At 47.7% G+C, this 13829-nt stretch overlaps 1 protein-coding gene across 1 annotated transcript; it reads left to right on the top strand.

Moving 5' to 3' along the window:
- Positions 1 to 557: 557 nt before the first annotated feature.
- LOC140282793 (uncharacterized) lies at positions 558 to 8909 on the top strand. The gene is made up of 8 exons (XM_072377354.1): positions 558 to 623; positions 735 to 1096; positions 1190 to 1354; positions 1823 to 1993; positions 4943 to 5116; positions 5567 to 5728; positions 8418 to 8464; positions 8589 to 8909. Exons 1-7 carry the CDS (start codon positions 558 to 560, stop codon positions 8440 to 8442), a joined length of 1125 nt encoding a protein of 374 aa, XP_072233455.1. The 3' UTR covers positions 8443 to 8464; positions 8589 to 8909.
- Positions 8910 to 13829: the final 4920 nt, after the last annotated feature.

The raw sequence follows: 13829 nt of genomic DNA, 5'->3' as shown, positions 1-13829 counted from the left end.
AGGGTTCACTGACCCACAGAAGGAGGAGTACTTAAGGAAGAGATTCAGAGATAAGGAGCAGGCCAGCAGCATCATCTCCCACATCCAGACATCACGAAGCCTCCACATCATGTGCCACATCCCAGTCTTCTGCTGGATCACTGCTACAGTTCTGGAGGATGTGTTGGAAACCAGAGAGGGAGGAGAGCTGCCCAAGACCCTGACTGAGATGTTCATCCACTTCCTGGTGGTTCAGGCCAAAGTGAAGAAGGTCAAGTATGATGGAGGAGCTGAGACAGATCCACACTGGAGTCCAGAGAGCAGGAAGATGATTGAGTCTCTGGGAAAACTGGCTTTTGAGCAGCTGCAGAAAGGAAACGTGATCTTCTATGAATCAGACCTGACAGAGTGTGGCATCGATATCTCAGCAGCCTCAGTGTACTCAGGAGTGTTCACACAGGTCTTTATAGAGAGGGCTGTACCAGGAGAAGGTGTTCTGCTTCATCCATCTGAGTGTTCAGGAGTTTCTGGCTGCTCTTCATGTCCATCTGACCTTCATCAGCTCTGGAGTCAACCTGATGGGAGAAGAATCAACGTCTCAGGAGTCTGAAACACTGAAAGAGACTCTATTCTACCAGAGTGCTGTGAACAAGGCCTTACTGAGTCCAAATGGACACCTGGACCTGTCCCTCCGCTTCCTCCTGGGTCTTTCCCTGCAGACCAATCAGAGGCTCCTACGAGGCCTGCTGACACAGACAGGAAGTAGCTCACAGACAGGAAGTAGCTCACAAACAGGAAGTAGCTCACAGACCAATCAGGAAACAGTTTATTACATCAAGAAGAAGATCAGTAAGAATCTGTCTGCAGAGAGAAGCATCAATCTGTTTCACTGTCTGAATGAACTGAATGATCGTTCTCTGGTGGAGGAGATCCAACGGGCCCTGAGTTCAGGAAGTATCTCCACACGTTATCTGTCTCCTGCTCAGTGGTCAGCTCTGGTCTTCATCTTACTGTCATCAGGAGAACATCTGGATGTGTTTGACCTGAATAAATACTCTGCTTCAGAGGAGGCTCTTCTGAGGCTGCTGCCAGTGGTCAAAGCCTCCAACAAAGCTGTGTAAGTGCAGAGATAGAGGGATGTGTATGAATATACTGCTGCTGGTTTTATAGGAGAGAAAGTCACAGATTTATCTCATTATTCCCTCCTCAGACTGAGCAGCTGTATCCTCTCAGGTAAAGGATGTGCAGCTCTGTCCTCAGCTCTCAGCTCCCCGTCCTCCAGCCTGACAGAACTGGACCTGAGGATCTACGACTCAGGAGTGAAGCAGCTGTCTGATGGACTGCAGAGTCCACACTGTAACCTGGAAGCTCTCAGGTCAGGTTTCTCTGCTGGTTCAGCTTCATACAGTCTCTGTGATGCAAGAACCTGAAAACATCTTCAGATCTGTTTTAAAATCCACAAAGTAAAATGTCTCCAGACCTGTGTCACTTTCCTCTGATCGAGTGTGCACAGCACAGCACACACATGAACTGTGGCTGGAACATTTATTTATAGTCTGGTAGAGTTACAGGAAATGATTCAGAATATTTGTTGTAGTGTTCTTAAAGCGTGTCATTTCCATCCACAAACACATGTTGTTTAACATGTGAAATCTGGAGAAAAGCCCTTGTTTTCATCAGATAACAGGATAAACATGAGAAAGTTGAACATTCCAGCTGATTTCAGCTTTGACTGTGACTTTGACTTGTGGCTGCAGAGCAGCTTCATATCATTATCGTCCCTTATTTGACTGTTTTCATTAAATGTGACTAAATTTAGGACTATTTAACATCTTCTCCTCAGGCTGAGCGTCTCAAACCTCTCAGATGAAGGATGTGCAGTTCTGTCCTCAACTCTCAGCTCCCAGTCCTCCAGCCTGACAGAACTGGGCCTGAGTAACAACGACCTGCAGGATTCAGGAGTGAAGCTGCTGTCTGGGCTGCGGAGTCCAAACTGTGGACTGGAAACTCTCAGGTGAGGCTGTGTTCATGCTGCAGCAGAATGGGATGAGTTCATGTCGTCACAGGTGATGTTACAAAAGAAGAAGTTAAAATGTGTCAGTGAATGAAATGAAAAAGACTTTATTTATCCCAAAAGGAAACGATATCAGAGGGTGAAATCTTAAGCACAGAGTGAGAATAGTTCTCCAAACACATGATAAAACAGATGAAATTGTTAACAGCACTGATAGAAAGTCTGTGAGCTGTAGCTGTCACTGCTTTCCATCTTCTTCTTGTTTAGGGACACCAAAGTATTTAAATTCAGTTCCTTGTTCCATGAAAACGAAGCTCAGGATTTACTGATGGATCCTGGAACTGAAGTCAGTCTGCAGAACATATCTGATCAGTTCCACATCTGCAGTTTCCACAGAGAGGACGCTCTACAGTCTGATGAAGAGTGCAGTGATGAACCTGAAGGTGAACCTGTCACAGGTCTGACTGCAGAGTGATAGATGGCATCCAGAGTGTCAGAGTAGAGACTGATGGATGCAGATAGATCAACATTTCCTCCTCCACTCTGTGTCCACACAGTGCAGAAAAACTGCCTAATTTCTGTCCAAAAACTCCGTTTTACACACGTCACTTCAATCTGATTCATGAGTTTAACAGTGAGTCTGTCATCTGTCCAAATATTAGAAAAAGCTTCATTTATAAAGTCAGTAAATGTTCCATCCACAGTCACAGCTGCAGAAAACAGGATTATCTGCATCTGAAACAAGTTCCACATCTCAAAAAGCTCTCTGAAGACAACAAGCTGCAGTTTCTCAGTGTCCGTGCTGATAGTTTGAGCTCCATAAAGAGGACTGTGTCATCAGCATAAAGACGGACACGACCATCAGCTCAGTGTGAAACTGTCAGTTATGGACATGGTGAACAGGACCTGAGAGGAGCTCAGTTTAGAGGCAGCCAACACTTCCCACTGAGATCTATCAGAGAGACATTATGACATCACTGAGATGATTGCATTATCCCAGAGGGAACGATGTGCTGAGAAATGTTAGACTTTGTTCCTGGTGGCAGCTCTGAAGTCAGCATTGATCTGATGGGATCAGCTCCTCAGGTTTGTTCCCCATGAAACCCTCTGCTGTTTGAATCAGATTCTGAGACTGTCTCTGATCAGCTGCAGCTCCAAGGTGGAAAGGCTCAGCCACATGTGGCCTCCTTGTTCCACTCATGATGTCTTTGAGCATTAAAAACCACCGCACGGGGGCGGTCACGTGACCCGGACCAAGATGGGGGCTTGAGACTTTTCTCCACTCCAGGCTTCAGATAAATGAGGAACTTTCTCCATGTAAACTCGGTACCATCGGTCGAACTGTGCCTCACAGATGCCTCGAGCGCAACACTATGAAGAGTTTCCTGTTTTTTCCTCGTCGGCTTCCGCCGCTAAGAAGAAAACTGCTCGACCAGCGGCCCCATGTGTCCCGGTGAGGCTAACCAAGGTGATGCTAACTTCTCAGAGTTAAGCTAACCAACCAATGCTCTGAAGGAAATCAAAGTATTTGTCACTTCGGTGGAGAGCTCTCTGTCGGCTCCGACCGAGGGACGGACCTGGAAAAGCACATGGAAGAGGTCGAGCATCGGGTCTCCGCCCCAGAGTACAGCCGCAGGGGCCATGACACCTGCACAGCCGCCGTGGAAAAAACAGGGAAGCAGCTGAAAACTGACGACCTGGAAACTGTCGTAAAAAGCTGAAAAATGCTGAACCTTCCAGAGAAAGCGGAGGGCAACATCCCTCTGGCGGACTGTCTCCAGACAACATTGGCGGCTTTACTCGGCCTGCCTGCGGATTATCCCCCGCTGGAGACTGAACGCGTCCATCGAGCCCTGGCTCCCGCTCCGGCCCCAGAGAAGCCCCCGAGAAGCGTCTTGGTCCGGTTTCTGCGATATTCACAAAGAGAGGCTGTGCTCAGAGCAGCGATGAAGGAACGCCATAAGAAATCCTCATAAGAAATCCCGTGGATTTGCCGACCCAGCCCGCCTCCGGTGTCTCCACGAAGGGCAAATTCGCCTTTTTGACAGCCCTGAGTCTGCGGCCGCATTCTTGGATGCCCTTAAATGAGGTAATTTCTTCTGCATCTCTGTCGTTAGCAGCTCTGATGGAAAAGGACGGACTCTACATGCACACTGAGCCCCCCTGAACACTGTGGGACCCCCACATGGACTCTGACAGAATAGTTGAATCATTCTGGGGCGTCTCTCAGCGGTTTATTGCTCAGCCTGGGCTGTGGACACTGTTCCGGGCTCTCAGTTGTTCCTGTGATCTACCTGCTGAACTAGGATTCGGACTATGTTAAGTCCGCCCAGTGACTTCTTCTGGGGTAGTTTGCTCCTGTGTACGGGGACAGGATGGGGGAGGGGGGGCGCTGCTGTTTCCATTCTTTGTTTCATTTTCCTTTTGTTGGATGACTGGAGTCGAGGTTTATTCTCTCATACAGCTGCTTGCATTGTGTTTAATTCCCCCGCAGTCAGCACAGTTATTTAATCATTTCCCAGCTCTGTGGCTCTCATGTCTAGTTCACTGAAACTTACTCCTTGGAATGTCCAGGGACTGGGCCGCGTAATTAAAAGGAAGAAAAGTCTGCTTTAGCTTCACTTCAGGAAACTAGGCTCTCTGATGCAGAACATTTTTGTTTGAGTTTAATTGTGAATTTTAATCTATTTAAGTTTATGATCCCTGGAGTATTATTTGGAGGAAGTATTTGTATGATTCATATACATGGAAAATGTGTGTGAGATGCTGAATGGAATCAATTTCAAAGTTAATTACAAAAACTGAAAAAGCAATAAAAAGAGCATTAAAAGCTGATCACAGGCTTATAAAGCTGCTGTTCCCTATAAGCTGCCTTTCAGTCCACATTCAGCATTAGAGGTGATTAATTCTGATGGCAGCTGTTCTGTTTCTCTGTAATTGTCTCTTCAGGCTGAGCGTCTGTAACCTCTCAGATGAAGGATGTGCAGCTCTGTCCTCAGCTCTCAGCTCCCCGTCCTCCAGGCTGACAGAACTGGACCTGAGTAACAACAACCTGCAGGATTCAGGAGTGAAGCGGGTGTCTGCTGGACTGAAGAATCCAAACTGCAGACTGGAAGCACTCAGGTCAGGATTGATTCCCGTCTTTCGTCAGGTTTCCAACCGGCTGTAAGACGACGGAAAACCTGTCAAGAGGATCTTTTTGTTGTCTTTTGTCAAATCCTACTCATGACCTGTTGGAGCTGAAAGCCAACAGACACATTCAGAGCAGCCAGTTGAAGGGGTTATCTGTGGGTTTTATGGATTAGGGAGCTCCCTCGTGGGATTTTTCTTTGGTTTCATTTGCACCACAGCTAGGATGCTGTAATAATCTAACAGCCAGCCAAAGTTGGTAGATGAGTCAAAATCCGTAATTCACACCCAGCTTGACTCTCGCTCCATTCCTCAGTGTCATTGTTTCAGTCTTTAGAGGCTGATCTGCAGAACTGTCACTTATAATGGCAACATATACCCATGCTGAGCATGGACTGCATAGTGTGTACCATCTGCCATGAGTGTTGTTCTGTGTGCCTGCAGCCTGTCAGGATGTCTGATCACAGAGGAAGGCTGTGCTTCTCTGGCTGAAGCTGTGACCTCCAACCCCTCCCATCTGAGAGAGCTGGACCTGAGCTACAACCATCCAGGAGCCTCAGGAGTGAAGCTGCTGAGGGCCGCACTGAAGGATCCACACAATCTCAGGTAAAACTCCCTAAAATCTGCCTTACTGTGGGTGCTTCTCTCATTAAGTAGAATCTGCCGCTTCTTGGTGACCTTGAAGATGTTGCATGTTCCCATCAGCAGCCACGAAGCCCGGATGGTCGTATCTATTGAGCCTCTTCTGGACAAACTAACTGGGGAGTCTGTTATTCTCAGTGTCCTGATTTAGCTCGAGACTCCCCGACACAGCTGCTAGTTCTCAGACTTCTTATCACTTCCCAGAACAACTTTACACACGTGGTAAATATCAGACACCTCAAAACCAATCAAATCACTTCTAGCGCCATCAGTTCCACCCACTTCCTGTCCCGGGTTAGAACCTCATGTGGCTGCGGCGTGGCTGCATACAAGAGTCTCTGAACCGGTTCTGATCTGATCTGTTAAAAGGTTTTGAAAGGAATATTTCTTTGTTACATATTTCAGTTCTAAACTGATGTCAGTACAGAATGTAATGTGAACCGAGTGGAAGAAAATGAGATTCATACAAGTCTCTGAACCGGTCTATCAACAGGTCAGTGGCCGTATTCACAAAGGATCTTCAGCCTAAAAGTAGCTCCTAACTGTAGGAGAGCTTAAAGTCCTCCAGAGGACTCCTAACTCAGTAAGACCTGTTCACAAAGAGTCGGAAAATGGCTGCAGCGACACCAAATGTTCTGGAGACGATGGCTTTGGTGCAGATCCTCTTCCAACAAATTAAATTTCAGGTTCATTCACAACGTTTCGTGCTGCTGTAGCCTTCACTAATTGTATGTTGAATAGAATAGAAAATACTTTATTCATCCCCCAGTGGGGGAAATTCTAATGAGTCAAGCAGCTCATGCAAATGCATGTCCCAAATAAATGCGAGCAATGTTAAAAAGGACATAGCTGCAGCTGCGGCGGCTCTCTTAAGGTCTGCAGTCTGGAGCCTGCGCTGTGATTGCAGGGCATACCATCGCTTCTCGCAGTCCTCAGTATAGCGACGCACTGCTGGGAGCGTGCTGAGGCATATTCCTTCCCACGCCTCCCGCTTGTCTTTACTTTTTACTGCTCTTCCCCCAGAGCCAAAGTTCCCCTTAATAATCCCTCTCCTCTGCAGCACAAACTGGGCCAGCAGTAGCAGCTGGTCCTGGGACCAGTTGGACTTTCGCCTGCGTTTGACGATGTCTTCGCCTGTTTCACTCATCATGAAGGAGGACTTGAACGGCTGATATTTAAAGGCTTTAAATGCTGGAAATCTGCTCACTGGATAATGGATAATTTGCAGGGTGCAAACGCTGATTTAATGCAGTTGACGTATTTGTGTTGTTTGCTTTCTCTTTCTCTCTTTAACGTGCAGAACGTCATCATCGTGTTCTGCTAGCTGCTCGGTCCACAACTGTTTGATAGGAGCTCATCGTAGCCTCGGCTGGTTCCTCCTTTTCCTTCATTTAGGGCTTGTTTGTGGGATGTTGTGGAAGAGTTTCGCTGAGAGTCGCCGTACTCCACAGCAGCGGTGCGTCGCTCTCAGTGAACTCCGAGGGATTTATCCTCAGTGTGAGGAGGTCTCAGCAGCTTTTTGAATGACTTTGAAGGAAAAACTCCTCCGTAAAATGTTTTAGCGCGAGTTCGGAGCAGTCCTAGCGCTGAGATAAAAAGCTTTGTGAATACGGCCACAGGTTCTTTTCTCCCCCACCTTCCTTGATGGTTTATGGTGAAGTGGTTCAGATGTGGGTTTGATGGCGAGCCTCCCACCTGGATCGAGTGGAAAGAGACTGCGGTTTCTTCTGTGATCATTGGATGAAGTTTTCTGTGAGCTACAGTGCGGTTGGCCGGTATCAGCAACACCTTCATTCTCACAGTCTCACCTTATTTCTGACAACTGTAGACCTTTACTGGCTTTGCCAAGTTCCTTTGGACTCATTTTCTTCTCATTTCTTTGGGACTGTGTCTGGGTGCAAAGGAAATCCTCTTTTTCAGAGAAGGTTGCTGTGACAGAGACCGTGAATCCCATCCAGTCTGAATCCTGTCAAATCCTGATGGCACACTGTGAAAATATGTCTGAGAGAAAAATTGGCCCAAAAACTGTATTATTGGAAACTACCTCTGGTATCATGGTCTATGATGCCAGGAGATGTTATTCTGCCGTAACCGTTTCTTCTCCTTTTCTATCCTCCTCTTTTCTATAAAGCCGGCATCAATTCAAAGACGTGCCGTTGCCTCAGTGAGTCGTTTAAACTCTCCACAGTGCTCCTGTAGTCCAGCCTACTGCTCCATCCACCCTTCCTCTGTTTCACCAGGACAGTTCTGGGCTTACAAATGTGCTCCATCTGATAGAGGTCCCAAACCTTCTGGATCCATCTGTTATATGAAGGGGGGGCTGGTTTCAACCATCTAACAGTTGCACACTTCAGTGCTGCTGTAAGTAATATATTTAAAAGATGTTTCTCTGCCCCCCCATTCAATCCTTTAGGCATCACTCCTAATAGAGCCACAGCAGGATCCCGAGGTATATCCTGCTGGAAAAGCTCTTTAAGAGCATCAAAGACCTCTCCCCAGAGTGTCTTTAGTTTGGGACAGAACCAGAATATATGGCTCTGATTGGCAGGATGTGCTCCACAACTCCTCCAGCATAAGCTGGAATGTGACTGGCTCATTCTAGATACTAGTTGTGGAGTCCTGAAAAATCTAGCAGTTCTTTTCCTCCTTTCAGGGTGGAGCCTGCTGGAGAACGATAGCTGACACCAGGTCTGAGGAAGTGTAAGTGTGTTCTTCATCTGATTCATGACATCCAGCCATCTTCACTGTCACATCACTCACTGATCAAAGTGAACAGATGATGGATCAATAACTGCAGCTGGATTGTGTTTGTTCTCTCCATCAGATTCCTGTCAACTCACCATCGACACAAACACAGTGAGCAGGAGACTGAAACTGTCTGACAACAGGAAGGTGACACAGATGGAGGAGGTTCAGTCATATCCTGATCATCCAGACAGATTTAATCACTATCAGCTGCTGTGTAGAAATGTTCTGACTGGTCGCTGTTTCTGGGAGGTCGAGTGGAGCGGAAGAGTTTATATATCAGTGAGTTACAGAAGAATCAGCAGGAGAGGAGGCAGAGAATGTGAGTTTGGACGGAACGATCAGTCCTGGAGGCTGAGCTGCTGTGATCGATTTGGTTACTCTGTCTGTCACAATAACAGAGAAACAGACATCATCTCCTCCTCCTCCTCCTCTGTCTCTAACAGAGCAGCAGTGTATGTGGACCGTCCTGCTGGCACTCTGTCCTTCTACAGAGTCTCCTCTGACACACTGATCCACCTCCACACCTTCAACACCACATTCACTGAAGAAGAACCTCTGCTTCCTGGGTTTACAGTCTGGTTCTCTGGTTCCTGGTTGTCTCTGAGTTGAGCACAAAGAGTTTACTCCTGTCAGAGAATCACTGTTGAACAGATAGTTCAGTCTCTACATGTCTGTCTCTTTCACTCAGAAACACCTTTTCAGATTCATGGATTCAGTCACTTTCTGGTTGAAACTCTTCTGAATGATTCCTTGGAAACTTCTTCCTCTTCCAGTCCTTTAAAGATGGAAGCTGCCATACTTCCAGAATGTTGTTTTTCTGTGTTTCCAGTCAAAGCTTCACACTGAATATCAGTATGTTGTGTTTCTCTGCAGCTCACTGCAGCTGAGACCATTCAGCTGCTGTCAGCTGCAGTTAGTTTGCTGCACATGTGACAAACTGTGACATCAGAGAGGAATCACTGAGCTGCAGTCAGCCCAGATGAATTTCCAACCTGCTGACAGATCTTCTCTGGTTCTGCTCCAATGAGCAGAAGTTTGCTGAGCAGCCAGGGTTCATCCTGATGTTTCTCCACATTCACTTCCTGTTAGATGATGAAAGGACAGTTGGACTGGAACTAGCTTCTGATGCAGAATGTTGCTGAATGTTGTTGTTGAACGCTCACAAAGAGGCCTGAAATGATCCTTTACAAACAACATTTGGACTTTAACAACATCTGCTTTGGACTGAAAGTTCCTGAACGTCTCGGCCGGTTTTCCTGGCTTTGGATCCAGATGTTGCAGAGACTCTTCTTCCTTCTCTCAGTCCATGCATGTGTTTGTGAAGGCTGGTGTGAAAATGAGCTTTTTCTGCAGTAGAAGCTGAATGTGGTGATGTCCTGCAGGCAGATGGACAACATCTGACATAAAGGCTTTAAAGTGAGCAGCTGGTTCAGTTTTCCATCTTATTTTCTCCTGTGATTGTTTCATGTTCAGAGGGAAGAGTTGGAAAACATTTACTGTTGTGTGAAATATAGAGTTTGCTGTGATCACATGATTTAAAGTGAACTGATGTGGACATCACAGGGTTTTCATGCATTTACATGCTTAATTTGTCTGTTTGTGTGCATGTGCAGACGGTAATAATACAGAAAGCAAATGTAACGCGGAACTAAATAAACACGAATGTTTCTTCATTTCTATTGGTGGTCATTTGTGAATAAAATGTGTTTAACTGTGTAGCTGGATATCCCAGCAGCTGTAATGTTGGAGTAAAGAAAGATCCAACAAGGACCAGAACTGTGAACTAAAGAGGCAGATAAATCTGAGTGTGACACAGTCGACATGTTGCTGCGATCTGCATGTTTCCGACCCACAGAGGAGTCGCAGTCCAGTCGGCTGCTGGAAACACTGAAATCCTCTCTGCAGCTGCCATCAGGAGGGAAAGTCACCGCTTCGGGCTGCTTTGTAACGGGAGCTTTTAAAGCCTCCGGGTCGGCGTTCAGGCGTCACCGTGTTGGTCTTTGTAGAGCTAGAAGTGACTGTAACGGGACCAGCTGCTGACACCACCATGAGTGAGGGGAAAGGTTTGGAGGTAGAATTTAATCAGCCTGTTTCTGAAGGGAAGTGTTTAAGAAATCCAGCATCCAAAGAAATGTTTCTAAAGCTGAGCTTTCAGTGAACTCCCAGGAATACTGTGTGTGAGCTGTTAGCTCCAGGTGTTAGACTGCTTCTGAGCTGCTTGGAGGCTTTGGGCTCCATCCCCAGGCAGTAAAACCCTATTTACAGCTCAGTAGCACACAGGTGGGGAAGAAATGAAGTGAAATGGATGTTTATCGCTGTGGTGAGATGGCTCAGAGGGACAGAGAGAGTTTCAGTTCTCACAAGTTGCTTTCAGTTTAGAGGATTTGATGAAACACATTTTAGTGTAAAACCCAAAGAGAAGAATCAAATGTGCTGACAGTTTGCAGCAGAATAAGCAGTAAAAAAAGAACTGGGCCAATATGAAACGCTTCAATATGTGTTTGGCACCTCGTGTCTTTGTCTGCGGTTTGTTTATGAAATACATCTGAGTTCATCAAATATTAACACGATTTAGCTCAAATTTAAACTCTGAACAGGTTTAAGTATGTGACAAGTCATTAAAAAGTCTTGTTTTATACTTATATATATTTACATTCCCACTTTTCTTCATATATTTCTGTATATATTTCCACATTTCTTTCATCTCTGACAGATCTGTCCTTTCTGTGGCAGCTCAGTAAAAATATGGAGTTTAAACTGACATCATGCAGTTTATCTTTACACCACAAGAGGGCGACACATCACCATCAATGAAGAGTCCCCTTCCTTCACAGTTCCAGCAGATATTAGTTACATTAGAGCTGAACTGAACATGGATCAATAACATTTATTAGGTCCTGATCACTGGAGTCGGCCTAATTACAAAAAGGGTAGTGAGACAATCTGGCAAAGACTGGTTGCTCCTGCAGCTCCTATAAAGGTGACCTGATGAGGGCAGATGAGAAGCAGGTGTGACAGCAGCAGCGATCCAGACTCCGCCCCCAGGAAACCTGCTCAGCCCCACCTGAGACTCAGAAACCAAAGCAGCAACACAGCCAAGCATGATCGGGACAATTAAGGGTCTCTGGTTAAAATGTTCAGACGGGTTCAGAGAACAGTTAGCGGCTCAAATCCCTTTAGCCCAACAAACTCCAGAGCAGCGAAAAAGGTTCAAAGTACCAACTCCGAACTCCTCAGTTCTCTTTGAAGGTAAGAAATAAGAAGAAGTTCCTGACAGAAGTGGACCAAGTTGGAGCCTGGCTCCTGGATGTGGGGAGAAGCATTGGAAAGGAACTAGAGCTCCAGCGGGTGCCAACGGGAGTGTGTAGTAGGAAAGTGAAGCAAGTAAATATGGCACACTTTTCACCGGTTAAAAGTGTCCCAAACTGAAGTCTGTAAGAATTGGCCACTTTTGAACAGTTTAAGGGTCCGAAAATGCAGAGTGTAAACGAAGGGTTCACTTTGGCACACTTCCGCTATTGGAAAAGAGTCCCAAATTGGACTAATTTTGGCGGATGGTCCAATTATAGACAGGATGGGAACTAGAGCTCCAGCGGGTGCCAACAGGACTGTATGCCCGAGGAGGAGTGCTTAAGTGTGGCTTAGTGTTCCAGGCCAGGGACCTTAGCCCCCAAAGTGAGGCAAGTAAGACTGGGGAACTTTTAAATCCTACAAATTCCCCAATGTGAAGCAAGTAAATATGGCACACTTTTCACCAGTTAAAAGTGTCCCAAACTGAAGTCGGTAAGAATGGGCCACTTTTGAACAGTTTAAGGGTCCGAAAATGCAGAGTGTAAATGAAGGGTTCACTTTGGCACACTTCCGCTATTAGAAAAGTGTCCCAAATTGAACTCATTTTGGCGGATGGTCCAATTATAGACAGGATGGGAACTCGAGCGCCAGCGGGTGCTGACCAGAGTGTGTGCTCGAGGTAAGGTGACCAAATGACACCGATTTCTGGAGACATTACTCATTTTATACGGTCCTACGTCCTAACTCTAATCCCTAACCCGTCTTGTGCAATTTTGAAGACAATCATCAGGGGTTATTTATTTATTTTATGAATTTTACGCCTTTTATTTATTTAAAACTGTAAAAGAAAGAAATGAAAAAATAAAAATTAAATTAAAATTATTAAAACAAGCAACAGTCTGCATAAGTTAAAGATATCGTACAGATTTCATGCACAAACACATGAGAAAAGAAATGTTTTTAACCTGGATTTAAAAATGTCTACATTTGTTGACAGTTTAACTCCCGCTCGCTCCCGCCCGCTCCCTACCGCTCCCTCCTGCTCCCGCTCACTCTCGCCCGCTCTCTCCCACTTCTGCCCGCGGCAAAGTTCATATTGCTCACTCCCACCCGCTCCCTCCCGCTCCCACCCGCTCTCGATCACTCCCTCCTGCTCTCGCTCGCTCCCGCCAACTCCCTCCCGCTTCTGCCCGCAGCAAAGTTCATATTGCTCACTCCCACCCGCTTCTGCCCGCGGCAAAGTTCATATTGCTCGCTCCCGCCCAATCCCTCCTGCTCCCGCTCGCTCCCGCCCGCTCCCTCTCGCTTCCACCCGCGGCAAAGTTCATACTGCTCGCTCCCTCCCGTTCCCGCTCGCTCCCGCCCGCTCTCTCCCACTTCTGCCCGCGGCAAAGTTCATATTGCTCACTCCCACCCGCTCCCGCCCGCTCCCTCCCGCTCCCACCCGCTCTCGATCACTCCCTCCTGCTCCCGCTCGCTCCCGCCAACTCCCTCCCGCTTCTGCCCGCGGCAAAGTTCATATTGATCACTCCCACCCGCTCCCGCCCGCTCCCTCCCGCTTCTGCCCGCGGCAAAGTTCATATTGCTCGCTCCCGCCCGCTCCCTCCCGCTTCTGCCCGGTCCCGCTCGCTCCAGCTCGCTCCCGCCCGCTCCCTCCCGCTCCTGCCCGCTCCCTCCCGGTCCCGCTCCATCCCGCTCCCTCCCGCTTCTGCCAGGTCCCGCTCGCTCCAGCTCGCTCCCGCCCGCTCCCTCCCGCTCCTGCCCGGTCCCGTTCACTCCCGCCCGCTCCCTCCCGGTCCCGCTCCATCCCGCTCCCTCCCGCTTCTGCCAGGTCCCGCTCGCTCCAGCTCGCTCCAGCTCGCTCCCTCCCGCTCCTGCCCGGTCCCGTTCACTCCCTCCCGCTCCCTCCCGGTCCCGCTCCATCCCGCTCCCGCCCGCTCCCTCCCGCTTCTGCCAGGTCCCGCTCGCTCCCTCCCGCTTCTGCCCGCGGCAAAGTTCATATTGCTCACTCCCACCCGCTCCCGCC

The sequence above is a fragment of the Leuresthes tenuis genome, unplaced genomic scaffold (genome assembly GCF_036924035.1).
Source record: "Leuresthes tenuis unplaced genomic scaffold, fLeuTen1.0.hap1 SCAF_23, whole genome shotgun sequence".
NCBI lineage: Eukaryota > Metazoa > Chordata > Actinopteri > Atheriniformes > Atherinopsidae > Leuresthes > Leuresthes tenuis.
Note: the sequence above shows the minus strand (reverse complement) of the source record. Positions and strands in the feature narration are given on the sequence as shown.